Genomic DNA, 13,664 nt, shown 5'->3' with positions numbered 1-13,664 from the left:
TCCACGTGCAGGCTGGATAACACCTGAGGCCAAGGGACCAATCCTGGGGTTTTTACTTGCAGCTACCCTTGTCCACACATATCCAGGTGCTTTTAGGGAGGTTTTCTCCCCAAGTAAGATCAGTAATTTACAGTGTGAGAAACACATCAGTAAGGGTTTAGCTAGGTATTCACATTTTCATTTGCTTTTTAAGTCCCAAGGTAAACTGTGGAAATATTTTTGTCATATGATCTCAAGTCAGGAACTCAGATGCTATTAAACAACAAATTTTCCAAATTATTTTACCAATGTCAAACATTACCTATGTGCTATTCCATACACAAGGAATTCCATATATATGGGTGTGCTATTAGTCAGTCCCATCCACACCCATAAATCAAGCAATACCTACTGCTAATGTCACCCGAGCCAGGCTTTACCTACAAAAGCTCATTATGGGGAGAGGAGCTAACTCTGGCAATTGGGAAAAGCAGCAGGAAGCTGGACACAGCCCATGGACACACACTGGCTGCTACTTCCAGCTGTGTAAGTCACAAACATACCTGGGACTGATGAAAGACATAGATGCTGTGTAAGTGGCTGGAATCTGTTTAACCTGGTTTAATTTGTTCTAGGGCAGCTCCCCAACAGAGCTGCATTCCACTAGCTTTTCAGTAGATTGAAGCTGATGAAAAACCAAGCAGGGAAATAAAACAACATCCTGTGAACAAATAACAAAGTGTATATTGTGGGGCTCTGATACAAAGTTTATTTTTGACTAAATAAATAGTTATGTTATTGTGGTATGTTCTCCCCACAATCCTCTTTCCCCTACCCTTTTGTATTGTTGTCACTGGACAGCCTTGGTAGTCAGGGCATTTGTGGGGAGGGCAGGCAACTAGGGAGTTGTTACTAGTGAGTGTGGCATGGCAACACCTGACCTCCAATTAAGTTGTAGGAAAGTAATCTTCATCAATGGATGGCAAAGAAGGAGCTGACTGACAAGACTTTAGGAAGGGCCAAGGGTACAAAAGGCAAAGCCTCCATTTTGTAGACAAGTACATGGCGGTTTAGTCCTATGCTCCCAGCACTGTAATTTTCCCTTATTCAGGTATTTTGTTGTATTTTGTAAAGATTTAATAAAACTTTGACATTTTAAAAGTGAGCATCATTTCTCACAGAGAACATCAGACTTCATATTCTGATCCAAACTATTTATAGTTAATTTACTTCAATGTGTTATCAATTAGACTTTTGAAAGACCAGAAGTACAAACAAAATAACTAATCTCCTTTTTCCAGACTACCAGAGATTAAAACTGAAGAGTGCTAATTTGGTAGGCCAGCATTGGCTCCTAGAGCCTCTAAGCAAGACCCCTCCACCCATGGCAGGATTTGGAAGGGCTTTGAGCAATGATGGTTTTAGTGTATCTAAGAAACCTTCCTTGGGAGCAAACTCACCAGCTTGCAGAGGTGGAAATATCTCCTAAATTACACCCCCAAACCCCAAGTCCACCCTCCATCTGCCCACTTGTGCAATGGTAGTGGGAGATTTTTCCCAGACAGGACAGGACCAGCAGCAGCTCTGTCCATGTGATGTCGGTGCCCATCCCCACAGGAATTGTTATAGATACATAGTACAATATTGTCTTCACAAATATTAAGATGAATGTTATATGTATAATGTTAAAATAGCTTTGCTGTATAGATACAGTTTTTATTTCTACTATTAGCAGAAGTTAGACGTAGTGGTAATAGCTGATATGGTATGCTTGACCTGTCTGCTTAGCTGAGATAACATCCAGTGAACATATGATGGGGACCCTACCAATGACATGCCAATTATCAACACCTACCATCTGTGGTATCCATCAAATCCTTCTAACTACACTCCTTTCACAGCTGTCAGCTAAATATCAAATTAGTTTCTCAGACCTCTCTAAGTAAGAGACCAAACTCTTAAAATCAGATGATGTTTTTGTAAAAAGGCTGCAGACAATGGATAAGGTGCAGACAATGTTCATGTGAAACATGACTCAAGCCTGGTGAGCCCCAGCCCGCCCATAGTCCCAGGACAGGCTGTACTGCACAAGGGCATGTAGTGACAGGAGAAAGGGGAATGGCTTCACACTGACAGAGGACGGGTTTAGATGGGATATTAGGAAGAAATTTTTTCCTGTGAAGGTGGTGAGGCCCTGGCACAGGTGTTGCTGGATTAACTTTCCCACTGACAGAAAATAATATTCACTACAATGGGAAAAACCCTGAAACCATCACAGCAAGTGTCCACTCACCCTCCTGCCTGTCCCCTCCCTCCAAGGGAAGATGCTGCTGTTCCCATTTCAGTCAGTGCTTCCATTGAATCAGTTTACTCACCATCTGGTGTTTGGCTTATAAGACAAACCTGGGGAGCTTAACACTAACAGACTATGTCCTGATTTCATGTTTTCCAGCTTACTGTCACTCTCCTCTCAGCTGGGGAATCGTTGCACTTTCAGGTGTTACCATATCACACTTTGTGATTCTCTTTCCATAATCATTATCAGCAGCTAATTGAAATTAAAAGCTTCACTGGCAACAAGCTAAGCTTCAGGCTACAAAAATATTACATGCTTAAAACGAAAAGGTGCCTACTTCATCATCTGTACTCCTCCACCTGTAAAAGCCAGAGTAAGGTACATCAGAAAACACAGCAAAAGCAACAGGATGATGTGTTTTTCATTTTGGAATGTCCCAACCTTTTGTTTTTCCTCATTAATAAAGAAAAATAAATTCAGGTAGATTCAGAAACATGTCTCAGCCTTTCCTGGCCCTCTGTGGCACAAGCTGCTTTAGGGGATGGAAGTAGCTGCTTCAGCCTGATCATCCTAGGGGATCACAGTGAGCATCCCTCCAGCATCCCTCTTTGCACCACTGAGGATAGTCCTCTCCACATGCTCTCACTGTCAAGTGACCTCCAAGAGCAATTAATTCCTCTCAAGTGATATACACAAGGAAAAATGAAAGGGGATAAGCTGTTTTTCCTGATGGATAAGAACATAAACACTGAGCTACACCTGTGCTTCCAAACACTTGGCACTTCTGAATACATACGCAGTAGTTTCCTTACCTGTGTTAACAGAGTCATCACTGAAACTGATGTTATCAAGTAAAATAACACAGTAAATGTCTGTGGTAACACTTAATCCAACAGCATTTTGTTTCATCCAAAACCAACCCCCACTGTTATCACTTCAGTATAATTCCTATGTACCTTCAATGAGGACAAATTATTCAATTCTATTATTCAATTCTACCTGGACAGAAGAAAATACCAATTTGAAGTTTCCATTCCTATTTTTTTCCCTCCTTTATCCTAATATTGTTTTTGCCTCTTTCATATACCAGGACTATCAAAACTCACTTAAAGATGTTAATCTAAGACATATACAGAGAATTTCACATAAAAGGTTACAGTTTCAAGATATTATAGTGGTACTCAGAAAACTCCTTTCCTTTCAAGTGATGCAATATTATATCACAGGCAAAAGTAAAGACTATGTGTGTGCAACCTCTTCACCCAGTAAATTACATCAGTGGTTTTTTTTGTAGTGTAAAACTCCATTATCTGTGTGTGAAATGTTGCCTAAGCACCTGGAGCTCATGGCTGATGCACCCACAGTGGCTATCAGGATTCAGCATGTTTCTCCTATTAAATCAGTCCTCAAACAACGAGCTGGAGCTGTGAGTTCCCATGGAAAGGAGCCCAGGTTTGTGCCAGGGCATTAGCTCATCCTTTTTGTTCCTCAAAACATGAGGCAGACATTTTCCCTCCTTCCATCAGGAGAGTGCCAGTTGGTGCCCAGCTGGCTGGGACTGAGGGTCCCAGCAAGCACTTTCCCAGAAATAGGCATGGCCCATCCTGCCCTGCAAGCAGGGGAGGAAGGTCAGTCATCTTGAGAAAGGAAATTCCACCTCTCCAGCTAGGAGGCTTTAACCTGCAGTTCACAGAACTCAGCATGGCCTATGCCAAGCTTTTGCAAAGAAGTACGTAGAAGTTTCCTGCTTGGCTGCAACCCACAGAGAACTTAAAACAAATATTCCATTTAATTAAAGTTAAATTAAATCCATTACTCAGTTAATTAAATAAGAAGACATTCACCCTTAGGAAAAAAAAATAATATATATAATCTACCAAAATGTAAATATGAGCATATTTAAGAGATTTTTAAAGGTGTTAAAATCAGTGCTAAGGAACAGGTTAGCAGCAAACTACCCTCCCTGCTCTACTGCAGGACACCACTGCTGTCCCTGAGTGCCCAGAGCTGGGGCACCAGTAGCTCAGATTCCTCTGAAGCCCACATGTGATTTTATTAATTACATTAAGAGCAAGCATGATCAGCAGTGATACTATTTGTGAAGTCAGGGCAAGTATTAAAAACTCCCAGGAATGATGCTGCAGAGCCCACACTGGGTGGATGAAACTGGCAGTTCCCCAGTTCTGCAACCACACACACCTGAGCCCCTCTGAAAAGAGCAAATAAAGGTTCACATTTTCACTGGCCTAGCTCACACCCAGGACTGCCTGGATTTCCTGCACTGCCTGGATTAGGCTGCTCAGTTACAGCAGATGCAAGTTTTTCCCAATTCCTCCTCTTCACCCCATTCTGGCTGGCATTTTCACATTGCAAGTGATGGGCCTTGCGTCTGATTTTAGTCAGAGCAAACTAACAACCAATGTCTGTGGACTGAGACCTGGGTATCAAGAACAGAACAACACTTAGGAAAAATAATTTCTAAGTGATGAGCAGAAACAGCCTTCTCATTGTTCCTGTGCAACTCCCTTGATGCTGCGGCTCTTCTCCACTGCCAGAGCTCATCCTTTCAGTCGGGTGGTCGGGCAGGGAAAACCATTGCTCAGGACACAGCACAACAGAGGACCAAGAATGCTGATGCACCTCCCTCATTCATCCCCTGAGCGTGACACAGGGGCTGTTCTGCTAGCTCAGTAGCACCAGGATGCCATTCCCAATGGACTACTGTGGAAAGTGCCTCTGCCTGTCTGCACTGCCAGATAAAACCCAGCCTTTCACCCCACACAGCTATTTCAGCCAAGCATCCAGGTTTGGGAGGACTCGCATCCTATTCCAGCTGGGGCTAAACGCTGCAAATTTAATTTCTGCTGCAATTATTCTCCCACTCACACACTTGATCTATTGTCTGCTAGCACTGACAGGGTCCCAGAGCCCAAAGCCCATGCTTGCAGCCCCGCTGGGCCAGAGAGCTGCCAATTCTGGCAGTTTGGAAATGAACAAGAACACAAACATCCTCTCTTTTTATTAGCACCACATGGTGGTATTTTGACTAGCAAGCTCACGCTACAGGAAGGGTTGGCTGTCTTCAGGCGCTGATGGTCACCCTCAGCCTCACACAGGTCAGAGGAAATCAGTGATAACACTTGGGTTAGCACAGTTGGTGGCACATGTTCCAGGCTGTCAACATGAACCACACTGGAGGCACAGGTGGTTTGGGGAGAAGAGTCAACCAACACATCTTGGGTGCAAGCACAGCAAGCTGGAGGTGTGCATGGAACCACCTTCATCTCCTCTCTGGGAAACCCAAAAAGCCACTAAGGAAGACAACAAGAGTAAGACAGGAATCAGCTGCCTGTACTTGTGTACCCTTGTTCACACACCTCTCTTGATGCCCTACCACAAACACATCTGCTTTACACACCTACTCCCCAGATTTACATATTTTCATTGTAGGTCTGGATTCAGAATAGTCCATCCCTACCCACTTCATTATATTCTATAAAACTGTAATTTTTAAAAAGATCCATGTATTATATGTAATATATGTAACATATATTAATCATAAAATTCAAATAGAATCTGCATTAAACCTCAGTTGTATTTGGCAGTGGAACTGCTGCACATTTGTTCCTCATTTAATATTATTCATAGGTAAAGTCTAGTACAACTAGACTAGAAAAGATGGCTGTAATTGATAAATGAAGCAAACATGGCCAGAACGCAAGGCCCAAGCTCACACATCACTCTGTGTTGTAAATCAAGGCAGGAAAGACAAACAGCCCTATGTGTCCCTGGTGTGCAGTACTGAGGCAGCTTTGAGGTGCTGCTGTTGAGCTGTGCCTTTGCCTGCTGTCCCTGGGCAGAAATGCAGAATACCTGCAAATTCTGCATTACTGAAATGGCCAACAGACTCAATGGCCTCACACTCTGGTCCATTTCTCATGGGGTTTGGAGGATCTCACCCTCATCCTGATCACTCAGTGGGCTCTCTGCTGCCAGTATTTTTTCCCCATTCTTCGATGAAGGAGACACCACTCCTCGTAGCATCATCCCCTCTCTTCCACGCTTGCAGCTCTTGTATTCCCTCTGGACTGAGCCAAGGGAATGCTGAGGGGGCACTCTGGAACCCTCATGAGGACACTTTAAAAGCCTCTCTGGAAAGGAGCAGTTGAACTAAACCAGCAGATCCTGCACATAGGCATTTTGTAAGGGCTGGAGAAAAAGCACAGAATAGCATATGACATAAACCACCTCTGTGGAAAAGGAGACCATCTGAGCAACATCTGAACACTCAGCATCAGCCAAAGAGTGCTCACATACTTTGGGGGCAAGCACAGGGGATTCTGTCAGCCTGAACTGACATACTTTGATGTTCTGAAGGTTGTGGGCAGCCCCAGGGCCTCCACCACTGCCCTGGGCGGGTGGGTGGCCAACCTAAAATAGTGAGAAGCCTCAGCAGACTGGAGCCCTGCCATCCATGACCCTCAGGTGCTCTGGGAAAGTTGGCAGCATGTGCATCAGGTCAGCACACATTCAAGGCAGAGCCAGACAGCAGAAGCTGCCCTCTGCCTATCTATTCCCCTGGTCTCCTCCTTGTTCATCAGATATCTCCACAACATAGACCACCACGTGCAAAAATGGACAATCCAGTACCTCATAAGCAGAGAGGAAGAAGAGAAACCCCATTTCCCTTCCCATTGAGAAGACAAACGAGAGTGAGAGTCACCTCTGACCTTGCTAACAAGCCATTAGAGATGAGTAGGAAAGATGGGGAGACCTGCTCAGCTCCATCCACCACCTGGCTGCTGCAGGAGATGGGATAGTATGGGGCAGGATACAGGTAGAAGGCTCCAGGGAACAGAGCTGAGGACAGAGGGAAGAAAGAAGCTGCAAAACAGAGAGAAGGACTGAGAGAAAAGAAAAAAAAAAAAAAAAAAAAGAAAAATATGAGAACATTGTAACAAAACAACACCACCAACAACAAAAACACCCAAAAAACCAGAAATCCACCATCACGGGAGGCTAATCACTGTCACAGGATTGGAAGGGAACAACAGATTTTGGAAGCAGCCAAGGTAGAGGCACACCAGCTGAGGCACATGCAGACAGATCCTGGGCATGCTGTACTCCAGGAAGGGCAGGCACTGCACAGTCAGAGGACCCCCAACTCCATCCAAAATAACACTGACTTTGAGCTTGGTCATATGGCTCCTTCACTGCTGCAAACCAGGACTGTATGAGCCCAAGAAAAGCACAGACAGACCTTCACAGAACTTTAAAACCACACATGTAAACTCCTTCACTTCTGGAAGGACTGCACAGGTGCAAGAAGAACACAGCGCTTTCCAGACTCCAGACATGGATGTCCTCTCCTCAAAAGCAAGTTGGAAGAGCAGATGTGTAGGGCTGTAGCTGCCATACCTGTGGGTCCAGCTCAATGTTGATCCGGTACGCTTGAGCCTTGCCATCTTCCAGGACTGGGGGTGACCACGTCTTCCCTTCAGCTCTGCAGTGGGAAGTTAAGTAAACTCTACTTAAATTGCTTTTAAAAAAGACCAAACCAAAGTGCTCCCCCCAAACAAACAAAACCCACAAAAATCCCAAAGAAAAAAACAGGCTCCTTAATCAAAACAAAAAAGAAATTAAACAAATTTTATAAAAGAAGCCAAACATATATATAGCTGTGGTGGTTTCACATTGATTGACATTTGGAGAAAGAACTAAGAAACCACTGATGGAAATGATCTCTTTGAGAGAAGCTGCTGGGAGCTTCCTCTGTGCATGGGAAAGGCCAATAGCTGGCTAGTTCTGAGAGCTGACAACATTTTGCAGCATTTAGAAATTTGACCCGCCTTTGTGAGATCCACATTTTAAAAACCACAAGCCCGGGAACTCTCATTCTTTGCTTCCAGCCTCAAAAAGTAGCTGAGCTCTGGTGGGGCTGGACCCACTTTCCTGTGACTTGTGCAGCTTGGGGGAGGCTGGGCCAGACCCCAGTGGCTCCCAGGTGGGGGACAGAGGCTGCAGGGCCCCAGCCATGACATCTTGCGAACACTAAGTCCCCCGCCCGCCACCAGCCCACACCGATGGCTCCAGGCTGAGCCAGGACCACTCCCAGCGGCTGCCAGGTGGAGGGATGCACCCAGTTTGGCCTGAAATCCATTACAGTGACTGCTGTGGCCACTGGGCAAGATTTAACCCTTCCACTACACAGATGAGACCTGCAAACCTTGTTCCTCTCTCCAGGGAGAGAAAAAGAGTGACGACACGTAGAAAGACAACATGAAGACACCAAGGTCAGTAAAGAAAGAGTCAAGCCTTGGATGGAAGGAGAATGAGGAGATGCTCTAATGAGGCTGAAAGTTCTTTTGGTAGGGCCATGGAGATGGACAATGATATACTGAAATATCTCCTTTAATTCATGAGGGAGTATTGGGGGATGAAGTGTTCAAACTAGATGTGAGCAGAGGCATCCATTGATGAAGCCAAGGAGATGTTGGAGTAGCTGTGGTCCCATGAGAAGCTTGAACAGAGAGAGAGAGATGAGAGTAATGAAAACTCTTTGCCCCCAGGGAGAGAAGAAGAAAATCTCTGTTCCCAGAGATGATCACAGAGACAGATGAAGAGAACCTTTGCCTTTGAACAACTCATCCTTAAAATAATACCCCATTAAGTTCATGACCTATGGACACACCTCTAGGAGGGCTGTGAAAATGGGAGGAATTTCACGATGCAGAACTTTAGCCCAGGCAGCTGCCATTTGTGGAAATGAAAAGCCGCAAGAGAACTGTGTCCTGTGGAGAAGTCTCCATGGCATGACAAGAGAAAACTCCTCTCCCTACAGGAACTGATGAAAGACTATTGTACAGTTAGCACTGCTTTAACATCCCAGGATCTGTCTCTACGTTGCCAGTTAGGAAAGGAAAAACTTGGGTAGGGGGAGGAAAGATGTTCTAGGGAGGGAGGAAGGGTGTTCTGGAGGTTTTATTCTGATGCTTCTTATTCTTGTAGTCTTGTTAACAAAATTTCTTTATACTTTTTAAGTTTTAAGCCTGTTTCGCCCTTCTCCTAATCCATATCTCAGAGCAAGAAATGATTAAGTGCACTGGTGATTTCAGCCAGCGCTAAACTCACCACAATAGCATATATTAATTTCCTGGCAGGTTTATATTTTATTTGCATTTGTCCATAATTATCCTCAGAAACAGTACAATGATGAATAGAGAACATGACAGCTTGATCCTATTAAAACCATGAAGCTCAAAACCATACTTGAACTACAAGGTTCTGTCTCAGTTTGGAGTTAAAAGAGACTGACTTATTTTGGTTCAAGAAATCAGAAGACAGGCTCTTGGTGGCTCCTGTTTTGCATATTCCTGGCTTTGTCCCTTTATTCTGGCTCTGAATCCATAAAGTATTCTGGTTACATGTGTGTATAGATACATGTATACATATATACACACAATCTCTGGCAGGCCTGTGTACCAGACCACATCAGGAACTCTATAAACACCTTAGAGGGAGAAGGCTTTCATCACCCTGTATGAATCATCTTGACCCTTTCAACAGTTGCCAGATAGAAAAAGCCCTAAAAATACAGTTTCCATTCCCAAATGCATCTTCAGTCCTGCCAGGGTGGAGCAGAATACTGTCACTATCCAAAGATTTTCCATGTGCCTGATCATTTTTTTCCTCACAAAGACAGCTGGGGACATGGCTGGAATGTGATTTTCAGCATAGATCTCCAACACTTAGGGTATGAGGGAGCCACAGGGACATGGGCAAGGTCCAGTAGGTACATACACAGACTTTTCAGGATGCAAGAAGGTTAAGTTGGAAGATGGAAACTCCATTAAGTTCAAGATAAAGCTTTCAACATGCAAACTATTCTGTTTATCATCATAGTCTGTATATGCACCACTTCACAAAAATAGGTCTTGTTCTGTGGGCACAGATGCATCCAAGCATCCTTTGTGAACTCTCACCCTTGCCAGATATACCACATTCACTGTCAGTTAAATTATCTGCAAAGTCCAAGTTTGAAAAATAAGGAGCACGATTTTAACCCAGGAATTCTCAAGGAGATTTTTACCTTTGGTATTTTGCAGCTACACAAGTCAACATACAAAGCTGCCTTTCCAAATCTACGGTATGACCCAAAACCTACTAAACGCAGGGACTCCCACTGACTTTGAACACATTTTGGATCCAGCCTCTGAGAATTTCAGCTTTTTCTTCTCACTACTGCCATTACAGCTTTTTCAACAGGGAGTAGTTACTCTCATAGCTAGGTATCTTGTTCTGATCATTTATCTTTACTATTACTTGATTTTAGGCTGGGACAATTCATTATAAATTGGTCATTCCAACTGGGACAAAGGAAACAGTACCTCCCAAAAACATCAGCATTCTCAGCAACCCCGACTTGCTTTGTGCCATGATCTGGTGCTGTGTGCATTGCTTCCACGCTGAAAATCAAATCTGGAGGTCCAGAACAATGGAAATGCCTAATTACATTGGCAGGAATCACCATTATTATTTCTGTGCTTTCCCCTGCACTGAGCTAACCCGATGAGAGCGCACAGTGCCCCAAGAAGGGTCCATGATGACTTTCCCCCCACTCAGCTCTGGAGATGATATGCCAAACACAGCTTAAAGCATCCCCAAAGATTTCAGCCTGCCAGTAAGTAAGAACAGAGCTTCAGAAGTGATTCTGATTGCAGAAGATAAGAGCAATAGCAGTAAATTCATTCTGCATGGAAATACAGTATTCAGTCACCAGTATTGTCAGCACTTGCCAGTTCTCCATACCCCTGACAGAGATCACACACTGTCTGTACCAGAAAGCAGATAAACCTGTACTTTCCAAAAGTCATCATGGCAATATTTACACTTAATGACAGACATGGATAGACTTTAGTTTACATGGAGAAGTCCATTCATGGTTAATGCTTTAATGATTAAACTCAACCTTCACTATCAGTTCTGCTGAGTGACGAGAAGTTCTTGATATAACTGAGACCAACTTTGACAGCTTCCAGCAACAGTCTGAACAAAGCCAGGTTCATGTTAGCATCAGCTTCCACTTGAACTACACTGAAACAAGCTGATACAGCACAATTTGGGCTCCACTTGGCACTCTGAAAGACAAAGCTCAGGTGAATGAAAAATTAATTTTTTTTTAATTTTGTAGGGAGAACCAGTAGCCTCACCAAAACCAAAGTCAAGTTGTAAGTTTGATGAGCATTTATGCTTACACAGGGAGATCCCCTCTTTTCCCTGGGAAAAGCAAAATACCATCTAATCTGAAATAATAACAATTAAGAGACAACTCTGCCTGAGAGAACAATGCTACAGGCAGCTACTTGCAGGAGGGGCTGATGCTTGGAGCTCATGCCCCAAATCTGGCTGCTAGGAACATCCCTAGCAGGACCAGCAGCACAAGGGTCCCCTGTACCCCCCCAGAACAAGCTCCAGAGCAGTGGGGGCTTGGGCGGCCAGCAGAGTCACCCCCAAAAGGAGGTTCACCCTAACAACAGTCAGAGCTTTGTGTTTAGGAAACAGCAAAAACCCAACACACTTGTCATACATCACAGGCAACAGATCAGGCATCACTCAAATGTTTCGAGTTGTTTAATTTACAGCTCAAGGAGAAGAGAAGTGTTCTCAGATGTGCTATAAGGGATTAAAGGCAGCTATGTGGAAATCATTACCCTGCACTTACACCACTCAGCTCTCTTAATGGCATCTAGGACAATCCCAAGAAAAATAACTTGAACTAGATTAGTGCAAGGCCTTCCACACAGGGCTTCTTAGGAAATGGATGCATAAACAGGACATCATTAAATAAAACAAAGTTGCAGACACCTTTTATCCCACCATTTGCTTTCTGAAAGTCTCGAGAGTCATTCTCAAAAGATTACTTGCATATGCTCACATATTTTACCAGAATGTTTTTTCACCTGGTAGCGATCTGCAAGTCTCACTCTCAACGTTTGTAGAGCTGCTTTTAAGTTGCAAGAATTCATGTGTCTTACCAAATTTCTAATTTCTCCATCCCCTTAAAAACTAACATTTATCACCTGGGGAAGTGTCAGCTTGGATCCAGGTCACTGCTGTTACCATGCAGCCACAAACCACCAGAATAATCACATGGCTACATTTTACCTCCTTTGTTTGGGGGGTGACTCCAGGGTCCTGCCCATCTCCTGACTGCTCTTCATCTCCCACTGTGGCACATCACTATGATCACAACTGATTGGAATCACTGATACAGCCATTAGCCTTCTAGAAGCTGAACTCAGTCTACAAGCAGTTACAGCTGATGCTTCAAACCTCCCAGGATTTTGAACCTCACCACAATAACTATAAGATGTTGGATCCATCCTCTGCAAGGCAGGTGAGCAGCACAGGAGCTGAGCTCTGCTGAGCATCCCAAAGGATCCAGCTCAGACTATGTGAAGAAGCTGAAAGATTTCTCCTCCTTCATTCCTCTCAGCTGAAACCATTGTGTATTGCTCTGGAAAGCTGCCGGTTTTCCTCTGTATTAGTCTTCAAGGAGCTCCAGAGGGGAAGCTGTGATTCACTTTTTCAGTTGTACTTTTACTGGAAACTTGAGAACAGACACTGTCATCCTTCCCATCTTCCAGCAGCCTGCTGGAAGTGCTGCTTACAGCTAACAGACCCAAATAAATTCCCCAGCAACTGGGGGAGATGGGAGGAACATCAACTATATGAAGTTCAAGGTACTTTTGTGACTACATGTCCAGCAAATTCTTTACTGGGCTTTCTCACACAGAAACTTTCAGAGAAACTGCATCTTCTTTACATAGAGCAGGAATAGATAGATGTGCTAGTTTTCCATTAATTGACATTTGGTGAGGAGGGAAGAAGCCACCCATGGAAATGATTTTTCTGAAAGAAGCTGCTAAGAGCTTCCTCAGTGCCTAGCAAAAACCAATAGCTGGCTAGCTCTGGGAATGGACAACCTATTAAACCATTCAGAATCTGGATCCACCCTGTGTGAGATTCACATTTTAAAGACAGGCAAAGCCGAGAAATCTCTCTTAGCTTCTACCTTTATAGAGGTAACTGGCCGACCCGCCCCTGCGCGGCCCGGCCGAGATTTTCTGTCCCCTGAGGGGCGGTGAGCGGCTGCCGAGCCCCTCACCGGGGAGTTCACCGGGGCCTGGCCTGGCGGGCAGCTGGGGCCCCTTCCCAGCGGGGCTGGGCCCGTTCCCGGCAGAGCCAGCCACTCCTTCCAGCGGCACTGCCGGGCCCTGCCGGCGGGAGGCTCTACCGGCGCTGGGAGCGGCCCCGAGGCCAGGAGCGGCCGGGGGCCGGGAGCGGCCGTGGAGCCGAGACCGCAGGGCCGAAACATCAGCGCGACCGA

The 13,664-nt window shown here is 44.7% G+C and overlaps 1 protein-coding gene across 1 annotated transcript in view; it reads right to left on the bottom strand.

The window, feature by feature from the left end:
* The window catches only part of PDLIM4 (PDZ and LIM domain 4), a 42,557-nt gene that overhangs the window by 9,302 nt on the left and 19,591 nt on the right, over nucleotides 1–13,664 (bottom strand). The window contains exon 3 of the mRNA XM_058848931.1: nucleotides 7,694–7,778. Within this exon, the coding sequence (XP_058704914.1) occupies nucleotides 7,694–7,778 (85 nt within the window). The remainder of the gene's footprint in view (nucleotides 1–7,693; nucleotides 7,779–13,664) is intronic.

Source organism: Poecile atricapillus, chromosome 13 (assembly GCF_030490865.1).
Source record: "Poecile atricapillus isolate bPoeAtr1 chromosome 13, bPoeAtr1.hap1, whole genome shotgun sequence".
Taxonomy (NCBI): domain Eukaryota; kingdom Metazoa; phylum Chordata; class Aves; order Passeriformes; family Paridae; genus Poecile; species Poecile atricapillus.
Note: the sequence above shows the minus strand (reverse complement) of the source record. Positions and strands in the feature narration are given on the sequence as shown.